This window comes from Lissotriton vulgaris, chromosome 6 (genome assembly GCF_964263255.1).
Source record: "Lissotriton vulgaris chromosome 6, aLisVul1.2, whole genome shotgun sequence".
Taxonomy (NCBI): domain Eukaryota; kingdom Metazoa; phylum Chordata; class Amphibia; order Caudata; family Salamandridae; genus Lissotriton; species Lissotriton vulgaris.
In genome coordinates this window covers 1409100450-1409116557 of record NC_141694.1, presented here as the reverse complement: position 1 = coordinate 1409116557, position 16108 = coordinate 1409100450, and the positions used below count along the sequence as shown (strand labels likewise).

The window sequence follows — 16108 nt, the reverse complement described above, 5'->3', positions numbered from 1 at the left end:
GGGCGGGTCTGAACCACCCTGACTGAGGCTACTGGACAGTGCGTTATTGTCAGACCAGTGCCTCCTATGCAAGAGCCTTCACAGTGATCCTGGAAATGGGATCTTGAAATGAAACCCCATTGATAAGGAAGACTAGGAAGGTTCTCAGTCAATCCTGTGGTGCTTGAAGCTGAGGTAGGTCCAATAGATCCATGAGGATACAAAGTGAACCCAGATCATCCATATCTAACCTTGGCTCTGAAGGCAGCCGTCAGTCTAGGGGGAGCGAGGGGCACATTGTTACCACAGCTGGTTGATTCAAATCTCAGTCACGGGAAAAACACTGGCAAGTGCTGACGTGGAAGACTGGTGGATGAGCATGGATTCCCTCAGGTGGCTCTTTCTTGACTAGGACAGAACATTCATTTGAATGCACAGGACAATCCAACGCGACAAGGCGCCCTTCTGGACCACACGGCCCTTTTTGCCGCCTACATACGGAACCAAGAGCAGGTCGACGATCCTAATCTCCCTAGTTTAGTACTTACTCCGAGCACTACGAGGATCCAGCCAATGTTGTAACTACTGTGGAAAGGAGGAGGAAGAGAAAGTAGGCAAAACGAGGACAATGGGAGAAAGTAGAGGTGAAAAAGAACTGTAAGATTGAGATGAAGAAGTCTAGTGGGGAATTGACAGGCTTTGATGTGGAATCAAGACTAGGCAGCCTAGGGCCTGATTACTAGTCTGGCGGTCCGAGGAGCGGCAGACTTGCAGAAGCACGACAGTCCAGCCACCACCGTACTGGCGGTCCGACGGACTTATTACAACTTAGGCAGTTGGACCACCATAGCACCGTTGCAACCGCCAGGTCTCACAATATGCTGGTGGTGCTGCTGTGACACAGCCACGCATATTACGAGTTTCTGGACCCCAGCAGTGTCATGGAGGTTCTTCTGCCATGAAAATGCTGGCAGTGATTAAACAAAAAGGGGGCCTTAAAGGGCACATTCGTGCCCCATGCATGTGGATGCATGAGGATGTGCGTGAACCCCCAGTTCGAGCAAAGCATGGACTTCATAGTTGATGCGTGCTGGAATGCGCTGTGGCGCTCCTGCAGCAGTGCCTTTTCAAAGCATACATAGGTGCCTTTGAAAGGCATCGCCACAGAACTGCCAGACCACGAATAAGTCATAATCTGACAGGTGGGTTGCGGCCCTGTCTGGTGGTCCTGGAGCGGGCAGTGGCTTGGCCGCCCGCTTCAAGACTACCAAACTCTGTATTGGGCCTTTAGTGTTCAGCACACTGACCTTCAATAGCGCCAGCTGTGAGATTCTGAACAAAACCCTGGGCCATGCCACTTACTCTTTTACAAATTAAGTACAGAATGAAGGGAAGAAAGCAGCAAGAATAATGATTACCCCAGATGGAAAGGAGGAGCACCACTTTAACAGGAAAGTCACTTTAGTTCTCAAGACCTATTTGTGAGGCTAGGTGCATGGGAACAGCGTACGATGCAACTCGCTGAAGTGATTGCCACAAGAAAAACCATTTTAAATGTCAACAACCCCAACTAAAAACTATGTAGGGGTTCAAAGAATAAGTCAGAACAAGATTAAGATACCATTGGGGAATCACAGAGGGTGCATGTGGGAACACATAGCCATTGGCTGCTTCAAAAATCCAAGGAGACCTGAAGACTTGAACAAGGAGGCTGGAGGGGAATACAAGCAAATGCTGCAGGAACAGCAATGTAGCTTTGACATTGCTCATGGCACCACCCTACTGGGCTGGCGAAAGGGCAAACTGCAAAAACATTAGACAGATAAGCCTTCAGTAGGTTCACATCCTGCTATGTACATCCTGTATCACAGCAGATCCACCTTCCTCAATAGGCAGATTTTAGGGTGGGGCACAAACTAACAATATGACATAGATCAAATCCAAATGCAAATGAAAGAACTTCAGGTGTCTGTGCCTAATCACCTAACATGAAGTTGGCACCTCTTGAGGTCGTGGTACAGAACCTGCCCCTTCGACTGGGAGAAAAGGTCTGCTTCCGAGGGAAGGTTCAAGTGAGGAACACAGGGAGAGTTGCAGGAGGTCTGTATATTGCACCCTCTTTGGCCAGTCAGAGGCGAGAAGAATGACTTGGGCCTGATCCTGGAACAGCTTCATCAAAAAAGTTAGGAATTAAGAGTATGGTCACTTACTTGATCCCTCTCAAACCGGCTTTAGGCCCAAGAACAGTACAGAAAACACCCTTGTGGCTGTCCTACACAGTATAATAGTAGAAGTAGATCAGGGCGAAGCAGTTGTACTGATTCTACACGATCTGACAGCAGCATTTGAAACTGTCTACAGTCTCGAACAGCCTTTTAATTAACAAACTCCATGAGGTTGGGCGTCATTCGACTGCCTTATGATGGTTTGGTTCTTTCTTGAATAATATGACTCAGTCAGTCCAGATAGGCACTATAAGATCTTCTCCGCATAGCTCCAACTGCGGGGTGCCACAGAGTTCTTCGCTGAACCCAACATTTTTTAATGTGTATGTTGCAGCCCTTGCTAAGCTGGTGTGCAAGTGAGGCTTTAAAATCTGTTGGTCATCTCCTTAGCTGAGCAACGTGTAAAAATCAGACAAAACCTCCCTGGCGGCCTCAAGGAGTTAGCCAGTGGGATGAACGTAGAAAAAACAGAGATTCTGCTTTTTGGAGGTGCCCACGATATTTGGGACCTATTATGGTGGCTGGGCACATTGGGACCCGCCCCTAACGCAAAAACAGTGGTAAGAAATCTGAGGTTCTAGATTGATGAGTCCTTAGCAATGTATGAGCAAGTTATTGCTACATGTGGCAAATATTATGGCCTGTTGATACCGCTTAAGATATTGTTCCCCTGGATTCCAGTCAACTGGTGTAGAACCATAGTCCAAGCCCTTGCGGTAAGTAGATTGGACTAGGGTAATGCCCTCTACTTTGAGATGTCGGACCATCTTTTTTCCCGCCTGCAGGTTATTCTGAACATGGCTGCTAAAGTCATATGCAACCAAGACAGATAAAGCTCTACATCTGCCTGCCTTAAAACCCTGCACTGGCTACTTATCCGTTTAACCCCATCCATGCTCATGACGAGCCCAGCTCGACATGAGGCACAGTGGAGCTGTGCTCATGACGAGCTGGGCTCGTCATAACAGTCGCACCATTCCCCCGCATGGCGAATTCTATTGGAGTGGGCCGAGTCATGACGAGTCCAGCTCGTCATGAGCCCAGCTCCACTGGGCAGCATGTCGAGCTGGACTCGACATAAGCACCGTGGCGCGGCCCCTCCCACCACCCGTACCACAGGGGAATTACCCTCGCTGCGAAGGGGTTAATGGCTAAATTCAAACTTCTGTGCCATGCACATATGGCCCTTCACAACACAAGTCATGTGATCCTTCGATCTAAAATTGAGTTTTATAACCTCACAAGAAGTCTGAGATCCAGTAATCTTGCATTTGTTAAAACCAAATGGGTGAAACAGGTAAGAGCTCGGGCTGCTCTTTCACACATTTAGCTGCAGCACACTGTAATCTACTACCACTATATCTTCACTGTACTAATGACTATCTTGGATTTAGAAAGAAGCTCAAAATATTGCTCCTTCCAAAATAAATGTCTAAACTATTTCTTACTCACACAGTATTTCTACCTATGTTAAATGGCTAGCAATAGCACTGTGATATCCCCTTCGGAATGAGTGTCAGGCTTTAAGAAAATGGAAAATCAAATGGTGGAAAGCTGTAGTGAAGTGAACAATTCCATCTCAACCAAAAAGCATAAACCAGGTCTTCCTGCAACAAATACTGGAGTTGTTGACCTAGTAGCAGTACACAGTCACCAGAGTGGCAAAGAGGTCCACCTAATGAGTGTGTCCACAGTGCAAGGATGTTCTGGACTGAAAACGACACTCATGGGGCATCATGAAGCAGAATCAGGCTGTTAGTCCTGGTGTTCAGAGAGTCTGCCAAATGGTTGGTGACCAGCCAGATCCAATGTGCATGCCCCCAAGCTCAGAGTCCCAGAGATCCCACTAGAGAAAATGAGGCCACATGCCCATCTACTTGTGGATATACCACATCGAGGTCACACTGTCTTCAAAGATGTGGACAGACTGGACATGAAGGAAGGGCAGGAAGGCTTTGGGATATCAGATGAAGTGGCAGCAACTCAAGCAGGTTGATCTGCTGGATCTACTTCTCTGTAATCCAAAGGTTCTGATCTCCAATTCTTCCAGATGCGCACACCACTCCAAGGTGTAGGCATCCGTCACTACTGTGGTCACTGCTGGTGGAGGGCAAAAGGACATCCTTGTGGTAGGTGCTCTTCTACCGACCAACAGTGCAAGTCTATCAGTGTTTATGGAGGAACTGAAGATGTTCGCCAGGTGTCAGCGATGGCAGAACCATTGCTGATAAAGGCACCACTGGAGAGCCTTATGTGCTAGTGTGCATGCATGTCCAATAGAATACAGGAAGCCAGCAGAACAAGCAAGCAAGAAACCATCACTTGAAGTGGGTAGAACCTACTGCGACTAGTGGGTATCTCCTGTGACTGTGAAGGATTGATATATGAAAGTACGCATCCTGCAAATCGAGTGACACCATCAGGCCTTCTGCTACCAGCACCAAACGCATCTGAGCCAGGGACAGCATACTGAACTTCTTGCAAACATAAAAGTTCGCACCTAAGGTCTAGGATTGGATGAAGACTGCCATCCTTCTTGGAAACCAAAAAGCGCTGTTATTGGCTAGGGAGGGGGTACCTGAAGAGTTGCTTGTTGTAGGGGCAGGGCTTACTCCCTTTCTATTATCTGTAAGACCCAGTGGTCTGAAGTTGTGGACTCCCAAACCTGCAAGAACAAAGACACTCTCCCTCTTCCAGACCGTGCATGTTCTTGTAAGGAAAAGCAACGTATGGATCTGTGTGCCTTTTCCTTTGTCTCTCCCCCCTCGTACTGTCAGATGTGCTGGGCGGGTTGATGGTGGCAAAAACATATCCCCTGGAGTATCCCCAAAACTTCTAAAATGGTCTGTAGTGTTGGGCTGGGGATTGAAACACCAAAACAGGGTAATAGCCCTTGCTGACTTGAACCTCTCTAAAGCTGAGTCAGCTTTGTTTCCAACAAGGCGAGCCAATGAAAGTGCATGTCCATGAGACCCTTCCACACATCACAGGAGGAGCCAGTGGACCTCAGCCATGGGTGCCTCCTCAGGGCTATGATAGGACAAACAGCCAGGAATACCCGATTATGTTAGGAAGCGTCCTGTCCATTAGTCACCACTTCTGCCAAATGTTCCTTAGGGTGGTCTAATAAACTTGACACCAAATTCACCATTTCCTTCAAAACCATGGTATACCTGGCGAGCAGACATGTGGCGTCCATGAATCTGAGAGCTAAGCTGCTGGCAGAGAAAACTTTTTTCCCTTCTGCCTCCCATTCCTCGGAGTTCCTGTCCTCAAGGGCTGTAATGGTCACATCTGGGTTCTCCTTGGTGCAAGACAAGGCCTGCACCACCACACTTTCTAAGAACAAATGGGCTGAGAGGAAGGCAGGATCTACTGGGAGGTATAATACCACCTGGCAATCAGCTGATTTATGAAAAGCAAAGGTGGGTTTGGCCCGAATTACCCAGTTTGGGTCGAGCAAGCGTTCATTAAAAGGAAGCAATGGCTCTGATGCTACTGAAGCAAGCTTCAAGACCTCTGTCAGTATATTAGATCTTCCCACTACTGTAGTTAGGGCCAATTCCAACACTTACACTGCATAAACAGGAACAGGTCATGGGACCAGAACTGGAGCCGGCACGGACCCCACAGCACAAAGGGCAGCTGGCAGTGGGCCAAGGACAGGCACTGGGGCAAGAGCCAGTGCTGGTATAGCTGCCCAGAGTGGCTCCTCTGGCAGAAACAACAAGTTCTGGCTGTGAGACCTCCGCTGTAGGCAGACGTTGCCAAAGAGACCTACTTCAGGACCTCAAGGAGAGTCCTGGTTCCTTTTTCTTCTCTTCTTGTCCTTCAATCTTTTCTCTTTGGATCGCTAAGATGACATGTGCCTTTGAGACCAGCCTTAACAATGGCCAGCGTTGTGTCATAAAGTGTTTAACCGTGCGCTCCTTGATGGACTTGGCATACATGATGTCACATTTGTCACATTTGTCACCTGAGTTATGCTTCAGCCTCAGGCCCCACAGGCTGAAATCCTGGGGGTGTTCTATGCGGAATTTCTTTTCCATTGCTGGAGTGGCAAGGCTCGACTCCTGATTACTTGGGTGACACATGTCTCAGAACAGCACAACAGCAATTTTTCTGGGGAAAAAAAATCACAGGGGAAAAGCGAAGTGCAACTCTGGATCCATGTCTCAGAGCAGAATAACAAAATGGACATCCGTGTGCTAGACTGGTGCTATATGGCTCCAGTGACTTCATACCTGCCCCTCTGCTGGTGCTTGGATGGAGCCAATGCCACCCAACAGAGGGGGTGAATTATGACAAACGTTTCTGGATCCAGTTTGATGCCTGGTGATATTCAAAACAAGAGGAATCTGCAGGAAGAAGTATGCATCAGAAAACAATAGACAAATGTTTGGATAGAAACAAGATACATTTTAATTAATTTGGATGTCTCATTTGTGGGCACACCTTTTTTGTTAATATATCCAAACTAAAATAACCAAGCCTCTTTCCTGTATCTACTAAAGAAAAGTAATGTTGATCATTTACCAAAGTCACCGGTGCCAGGGAAGGTTTCTTCTTGTAGTAGTCATAGTTGGAGAGCTTTAAATTTAAAAGAAGTGTATGATAAGACACCATGTAGAGGCTATCTGCATTTAGAAGTGTCTGGAAACTAATGTTGTTGTTCCCTTCAAAGCCTGGTGAGTGCATTACACCTGCAAAATATAGAAGAAAGGAATCCTTAAGTACTGATATAAGGGAAACTGCAGCTCTGTCAGTGACCAAGCTGGTTGCAGTGCTTAATAAAACATTAATATACAGTTCATTAACTGGCCATCTGATTATTATTATTGATAGGAAGAATACAGTTCGGCTGAACTACAAAAAAATGTAAACATTTAGGTAACTATGTACGGACACTAAAAACCGTGCCATTTTAAAGGCTAAGCAATGTGTAATTCAAACCACTGTCTTACACCCAGGTAACTGGATACAGTATCTAATATAATTTATGGGTACACTGAGATTACTTTTGAGGCCCTGGTGATGTCTTGTTCAAATTTAAACAACAGACGAAACACGTGTCGGCAAGGAACTTAACAGCAATGTGAAGTGTCTGGAATGGATGTTCGAATAAAGAACAGTGGATATTCTAGTGACAACGCATCATCTGACTCATTGAGAGCTTGGAGATTCCAATTTAACATTGAAACGTTTTCTTTTTCAATCGAGGAAGGTTAGGTGGCTCTCCCTCCTCCTGAGCACCGATCAAGATGTATGGACAATAACATATTCACTCTTTTCAGAAAACTACTTTGTGCCAGTATTGTGTGTGCGCCGATCCTCCCAGCCACCACCTTTTGTCTTACTTAGGGCCAGGTATAACAGGTGAGTCACTAGATTCCCAAGTGCTAAGGACCTGGGGTACCTTTCTGTAGTCACCACAACTTTTAAACACACTATAGGAAGGGAATGTAGGACCAATTTGGATTGATGGGGCCTCCACTCTCCCAAAGCCCTTCTCCAAAATGGAGAAAGTAAATGTATTATATATGAACATATATTACCCATTAATAAAACATAAGGCTTATGAGGATAAAAAAATAAATACATAAAAAAAGTTTTTAATAAAACCTAAGGTGCACAGCAGGTGAGGATATAGTAAATTGTAAAATACTCATGTTCATTATCAATTTATAAACACAAGGCTTATAGCCCAGTCACAACATGTATACATTTGTGCTTTATCAGCTAAATTACTTTACGCAGTGCTACATTTGATACCATGTCTAAAGCTTGCATGCCAAGCTAACGTAAAGTGGTGTTTATCAAGTTGCATGTGTACGTCACATACTCAGCTTATCAAAATAGCACACAATCACCAAATCCATGTATGCGGCCTAATATCCAATCATGATCCTGCATAAATAATCACTATTTTAGCAGAAAGTGTGGTGGGCTGGATTCCAATGGTCCTGTTGTTCCTCGCCCTGGCCTGCCATTCCCAGAGAGAGGGAGAAGAGCAGCAGGCAGCACTGCCAATGCCCTGTACCATGAAAAGCCCTATAGCAAGAGGACACAAGCCAGCAGAAGAACAATAGGTACGCAAAGGTGGAGGGGATGGCGGGAGTAAGGAAGTGTATGTTTTTGCAATAGCGTAAGTGAACAGGTGAGGATGTGCACAGGAAGTGATGCGGTGCATGTGAATGTGGTATCTGATGGTAAAGGGAAATTAGCACCCACTACCTCATTTTTAGTCAACAAGTTTCAGTCTCTTTTATTGTCACTAAGGTCAAGAGGCTTGCATCAGACTGTGTATGTCATTTCAGTGGTCCTGGTGTACAGTCAACACATAAACCAACAAAACAAAACAAACAAAATCAGGCAAAGACAATCACTCTGTATCTGGTGTCAGGATTTTTTCCTGTACCCTGGGCCAAGAGGCCTCATCAGAAAGAAGAGAGGAATATCACCCAGTAGTCACACATGACCAGCAAGGAGAGATGAATGTGTGAGTACAGGTAGATGTTCTCTCTCGGCTCCTCTCTGATAAAGTCTATTGTCCTTGGGGACAGGGAAAAACCCTGAGACCCGAAACTGAGCTAGTATCTTATCATGCTTTGTTTTTGTGTCAACTATACACTGATGAAAGCCTCTAGACGTTAGTGGAAATTAAAAAGGCTGAAACATGTTGAATAAGAATTATGATAGTAGAATACTAATTTCCCTTTCCCATCCCTAAATTTTTAATTTTCTCTGAAAAAATCCAAATACAATAAAGTAAAACCTTGGATCCCTTTCAAAAACTATTAAGTGCACTCATATGTGTGGTTGATCCTAACATGACAGAATTGATGCCCGGATGAAGAGCTCGATGATGAAGCATGCCACCACATGTGGATGAAGTTTGTTTTATTCCAAACAAACATAGATTGTCACTTGAATATACACTCCTATCAAGCCTCCTATGTAGGGAGCTGAGTTGTACTGTTTAGTGACAATAGTTGAACTTAACCAACGTAAACTATGTCTGGGCAAGTGAGGCTGTCCAGGGGTGAATGACGGTTGTTCCTGAGCATGTCAGGCTGTGCTTGGGCATGTGGGTATTTTAGTTGATACCTCAAGCATATGACAGTTGCTACCGGGCAATGAGGCTGTAAGTGTGATTATGCTTATGGAACTCTGTATATGAGACAGTATCTGGGTGCAGGATGAATGACCCTGGGCGTAGGATAGTTGAACCCTTCCATCTGATACAGAGCGAACAAAATCAGCCTCACATGGGTGTTTGAGGCTCTTCCTAGGATAGGACAACAGTGCAAGCTTACATGAGGCATTACTTAGGGATGCGTAGCAGTACCTGAACTGCCAGGCTATCTTTAAGCTGATTCAATGGCACCTGAACTCTTAAGGTTGTGCATAGGCATAAAAGTCCCATTCCTGGACATATGAAGCTATAGTTGAACATGTATAATTGTTCCTGCCACAAAATGGCAGCCATATAAAGCAGTCACTTTCCCAGGCATATAAAGAAGCAGTCCCACAGCTGTACTTTCCAGACAAACAAAATGTTACTCCAAAAATTACAAGCTGCTGCAGTGGTTAAGAGCATGGGTTGGCACTCAGTATTTGGGACAAAGTGACAAGCTGATATTCTGAGGCAAAATGAGAGCATATTCAATGTATTTCGGGAATATATTTGAATGTTTTTTCATGCTGATTTGACATTAATAATTATTAAACTTTGTAAATAATTTCCCCAGTGCTAAATGGCACTTTGTTGTTGCCATTCATGTTATCAGATAGCTTCTGCAGAGGCTGATCATTAAATATATATTAATAGCTATTATGACCTTTTTGTGACCCCCCCAACCACACTGACCCTTAAAGAACACCCACTTTTTCAACGCAGTTCAAACCCTTTCCACATAAGCCCTACTTGGACCAGGCAAGCAGCGGGTACAAACTCTAGCAGCCCATGTAAAAATACTACAAATCAGCCACTAGCCAGTATAAGGAAACCATTAGGCATCATACTTTTGTCTCCTGTCCCTACTCTCTGGAGTGCCCTACTGCCAGAGGTCACATTCTGAAAATCTCTTCAGCACCAACAAGATGATCAGCATTCATGATACCACTACATCCTGTGCGAAACACAAACACTGGTACATTTAACAGGAAAGCACTCATCTTGTCAGATGCTACAAGCTACAAGATCACACAGCTAAGCCATGCCTTCTTCAAGCAACTTGTAGGCGAAATCCAAGATGAAGCCCACTATCACTTTCAAAACAACAATCATCTTCTTCTCTCTGATACACCAAGTAGCTTTTCAAGCAGAGCTCATTGATCTAGGGCAGTACCTGCTATCAATCTCAAAACACAATCATTGTAGATATAGATAGGCTAGTTTTCACGCAGCCCGGCCAGAAACTCTTACGAAGCTGGCCACAGACTTGATCTACTGTTTTCCCTCAGTTCCAAGTAGTGTACCTCATGCTAGGTGACTCAATGGACCGGACACCCCCATTACATTTTTTAAGATAGCTAACGAGCTCCACTACTGTCCTAACACTAATCATACTTTTGGGTTAGGAACCCCAACCAGGTCTTCAAGTAGTTCCTTCTGATCAGTATGCCTCTCATGTGCTGTTAATTGATATACTATGCCCTTTGAAATAGGGTACATCAAGCCCTGGACCTAGTGGCACTTTTGAAATGAAGTAGACCTAAACCCAGCAAACAGAGGGTCAACAAATGGCTCAAAGGCAACCACCACATTACAAAATGCGAACAACCAAAACGTTTCTAGAGGAAAACCACAGACTTCTCGGATCTTCGGCCTGCCATATGGACAGCCAAGGCCATAGGCTAGCTGATCTAAAATTCAGTGCAGCATATTTTTGCAACAGTATTACTAAAGCGGACGATTCATACAAGGAACAGTTACACATTTCTAGTGAGCTCACAATACTTGCCCAGACCTGTTCAGCTCCTTGATTACACCTCTATTGTAATAAACACCCTGCAATAATAAGAATTTTAATAATTCAACACTTCATTCACCTTTACTTCTAGTTACCAACCTTGTTCCGAATTCTGTGAGAGCTCTCTCAGTTTTCACTCCAATCTCAGAATTATACACTGCTAAGACTCTCATTGGATTCAAAGCCTCATATGCACCTTCATGGAAGTGACGCTGATCTCTCGGCTTTCATAACCATCCTTAATTCACTAATAAGCATGTCTCTTCAAGAGCATTATCGACGGGGTCCGGTTATGGAGGATCCGACCAGGTACCGAGCGGGTGCCTGGCTTTGCTGGTGGTGTGCCTATTAGCCATCACCCCCTCCCGAGACCCATGGTGTGATTAGTGATCACGCTATATGTAACTGCTGGGTTCCGAAAAGATTCAGGTACCCCATCAACAGCAGACTTTAATAATTTTTTCCTGTTTTTTCACACTTGACCTCCAGGTTAGGGTGAGCCATAGCACGCTCATACTGCCAGGGTCTTCACATTGGTCCTGATGAATGCCTAGCTAATTGAATCCAGATAGGCGGAAACATGTTGACCTCTCACAGTGAGACATAGCTGAACCATCCATCCAGCCTACATATCGCTCACTTCGTCTTATTTACCATGCTGGGTTGGCCGACGAATACAATTATTTTCGGACACAACCTAGACACTTTTTTTTTCAATAAACATTTTTATTGGTTTCAACAACATGTTTCAAGCAAAACATTGAGCAGTAATCATCGGATTAACCATCTCATTATAATTCTCTCAAGGGTCACTGTCAGATATACTTCAATCAATTCTTTCTCGATCTGCATTTCTGTGCATTTCCCACTCCATCATGGGGGACACACATATATCACCGCGATAGGCGTTCCATCGGGACCACTTCTTATCCCATTTTTTGGGGCACCCCCGGGGCTACAAAGACCTCAGTCTCCGCCAGCATGCATCTGTCAGATTCTCTCGCCCACACTAATGTGGAGGGTGGACTGCCCCCCCCCCCAACCCTTCGCCAATTCCCGCGTAACCAGTGTGTAGCCTAATGTCACCATCTGTTATTCCGTATCTGTAAGGTCAGTTGCTGCCCAAATATTCAAGAACCCCAGCTTTGGCGTCAGGGCCACCTCCTTCCCTAATGCTGTCTGTATGTGATTTGTGGCTTCTTCCCAGATGTGGTGTATGGCAGGACAGCTCCATATCATATGGTGGAAGGTGGCTTGTTGTTGACAACCCCTCTGGCAAAGATCGTCAGGTCTGGTTCCTAGTTTTGCCAGTTGTTTACCTGTCATATATGATCTATGGAGAATCCTCAGCTGTACAAGCCTATACCGTTGTGTGATGGCTGCTTCCCTTGGAGACATGAGAGCCAGTTGCTAGTCCTCGACATCAATCTGTCCCAGGTCTCTCTGCCACTGCTCCATGAGTTTACCAAACGTGTCTGGGAGATTATTACATAGTTTCTTATATGTTAAAGATATGGCTTTGGAGGGAAGTAACCCATCCAGAAGGCGGTCTTCCAAAGTTGATGAGTCCGGTATGTCTTCTAAGTTTGGAAGGGCCGATTGCAGTGCATGTCGTATTTGCAGGTACCTGAAGACTTCTCCCTGAGTCAATTGATATTGTTTCTGGAGTTCCCCTAACTTGAGAATTGAACCCTTTTTTACCAGATCTCCTATCACTGAGATGCCAATCATGTCCCACTTATCGAACCTGGGTTGGAAGCATAGCTTGCCCAGTTTCTGGGCATACCATAAAGGCGTCGCCTTGGTGAGAGTAGCTGCCCAGCCTAGACGAGAGTTTGCTCTATGCCAGATATCTAGCGTGTGAGAGGTGGGACCAATATATTTATTTTGTCTGTCCCTAGTGTATAAGGCCCCCAAATACCCGTTATTTATGGCCACCAGCCGTGCTGCCCAATAGTAGAGCTGTAGGTCCGGCAGCGCTATACCTCCATCGTACCAGCCTTTCGTTAGTTTCCTCAGTGCCACCCTCGGGGCTTTACCATCCCACAGCAATGTTCTTACCACACTTTCAACTTCTTTAAAGTAAGAGTCTGGGACCTTCTGCAGACTATTCTGGAGAAAATATAGAAACCTCGGGAGGGCCAACATTTTGAAAAGTGCTGCAAGTCCTACTAGGGATAGCGGCAGGGACCTCCAATATTTCACATCTCTTCGCAGCCTGATAAGCAGGGGAGCCAGGTTAGAGGTATGGCAGAGAACCTGGTCCAACGTGACAAAGACCCCGAAGTACTTAACCTCCGCTACTGATAGCTTACAAATTGCTGGGAGTCTCGGTACCTGTCCCCGGAGCACAAATAGTACTGACTTATTCAAGTTGATCGCATGCCCAGAGTATTTCCCGAAATAGGTGAATATGTTGAGCACGGTATATAAGGGCTTGTATGGAGAGGCAAGGTATTATAGTATGTGGTCAGCATACAACACACCACATCTCGAGGCACCCACACCGTCAGAGGCTCCAGTATGAGGGAAAATATTAGTGGAGATAGGGGTTATCCCTGTCTGGTACCCCTTCTCAGTCTGAATGCCTGGGACACTTATTTATTCACTCTCGCCTGTCCCTGTGTGTCGGTGTATAATAGTTTAATCCAACCTATAAATTTTGGCCCCAATCCCAGCTTTTCAAGGACTGCGAATAGGTATGGCCATTCTATTGAGTCAAATGCCATGGAGGCATCCAAGGACAGTACCAGTGCGTCCTCCTCTAGAAATTCCCTACGCGCCATCACATTGTGCAGGCGGCAAATGTTAGGAGCTGTATTTCTCCCAGGCATAAAGCCAAATTGATCAGGGTGAACCAATGAAGAAATTACTGCAACCAGTCAGTTGGCAAAGACTTTTGCTAGGACTTTAGCTTCCACGTTGATCAGCGAAATAGGACTATATCAGCTAAAGCAATCTGCCGGTTTCCCAGACTTATGGATCACTACTACTGTGGCCAGGCGTTAATCCGCTGGCAGCCATCCCTTCTCGTTACTTTCGACGTACATAGCCCGCAGATGTGGCACTATCTGAGAGGCCATAACCTTTAAAAATTCAATAGGGGTTCCATTTGGTCCCATCGCTTTCCCAGAGTTTATCTGACCTATAGCCTTACCAATCTCCTCGTCGGAAAGGTCTTCCTCTAGGGCAGCGGTCTTCAATCTGTGGGGCGCGACCCCCAGGGGGGCCGTGGAGTCATGGGAAGGGGTCGGGCATTCCCTAGTCTTATTGTCTGCACGCAGGGATTGTTGAATGGCATCAGCTCAAGGCGGTTGTCCCAGACAGAGCCTCGCCGGTGCCGCCACTATTAATTGAAAGCTGATAAACGGAAAGAACACGGTTAGCAAACAGCTAGCATATATGTCATATTTATTAGTTATTTCTGCTGCTACACTTACACATCTAGTAATATCATGCTCAAAATAAACAAACATTCTTTCCGTGCAGCGTACGGGAAGTGATGTATTACTGACCTCACAGCGCATAGACTGCTATTTCCTTTGTAGGTATAGTGTACTAAGTCACGCAGTTCTATACTTAGGTCATGCACCACTGTCTGTGTTGTCAATGACATGATTATGAGGGGTACAATACAACCACTCACCCAAATAATGAATGGACGGATGGATGAGATGATGGGTGGTTGTGCGGATGGATGGACGCCTGTACGAACAGATGGTGGCATGCATTTATGGATAAACGGATGGATTGTGGTTGGAGCGGTAGATGGAAGAATGTGACCTAAATAGGTGGATGATGGATAAAAAGATATGTGCACTCTAGAAAAGACATTTCCACAACTTAATTTGCAAGAAAGATGTGATGAAGGTTTGTGCGGAGTCTACCGAGCCCAAGTTTTCCTGAAAGTAATTCCCAGTTTGCGTGCAAAGTTCTTCCTTTATGTCAGGTATAGTTAGGAGCCATGGGTTGAGGACTATGGTGGTGCATTGCTGTCTCTCCCAATATGTGAATTCTATCCCAATTGGGGAATGGTCAAATGTGCCCCTAAGCAGGACATGGTGATGTCTAAAGTTCCCTATTGAGGCTGTGTGTGTTAAAAAAGAATCTATACAAGATAAACTTTTGTGCACATTGGGAAAATACGTATATAAAATGGTAATCAACGTTTACACCGATTCTTTTACTCCGCGAACCTTGACCCCGCATACCATTACTCCGCGAGGTCTTTGACCTCGCATACCATCATTCCGCATTTTTTCACAACGCATGTGAATTTACCACGCATGCCTTTACAATGATTTTCGTTGTAAAGGCATGTATGGTAAATGCACTTGCGTTGTGAAAAAAAATGGATGGAACCAGGAGGAGAGAGAGGTAAGGGTTTTTTTTTTTTAGGGGGGTGAGGGGGTTGTGCTGGGGTAGTGATTGTGTAGTGTAGTGTGTGGTGGTTGTGTAATGTAAGGTCCTGCTGGCGGTAGTCTTATAGGTTTTAGGGTAGTGTTGTAGTGTTTGTGTAGTGTAGGGTCATGCTGGGGGGTAGTGTATTAGGCTCTAAGGTAGTGTTGTAGTGTTTTTGTAGTGTAGGGTCATGCTGGGGTTTGTGTTTTAGGGTAGTGTTGTAGTGTTTGTGTAGTGTAGAGTCATGCTGGGGGTAGTGTATTAGGGTTTAAGGTTTAGGGTAGTGTTGTAGTGTTTGTTGAGTGTAGGGTCATGCTGGGGGTAGTGTATTAGGGTTCAGGGTAGTGCAGTAGTGTTTTTGCAGTGTATGGTCATGCTGGGGGTTGTGGTTTAGGGTAGTGTTGTAGTGTTTGTGTAGTGTAGGGTCATGCTAGGGGTAGTGTATTAGGGTTTAGGGTAGTGTTGTAGAGTTTGTGTAGTGTAGGGTCATGCTGGGGGTAGTGTATTAGGGTTTAGGGTAGTGTTGTA

At 45.4% G+C, this 16108-nt stretch overlaps 1 protein-coding gene across 2 annotated transcripts in view; it reads right to left on the bottom strand.

Annotated features, from left to right (window-relative positions):
- The window catches only part of ARFGEF3 (ARFGEF family member 3), a 475184-nt gene that overhangs the window by 196447 nt on the left and 262629 nt on the right, over positions 1-16108 (bottom strand). For both annotated transcript variants that reach the window (XM_086927524.1, XM_086927525.1), the window contains one exon: positions 6741-6907. In XM_086927524.1, coding sequence (XP_086783650.1) covers positions 6741-6907 — 167 coding nt within the window. The remainder of the gene's footprint in view (positions 1-6740; positions 6908-16108) is intronic.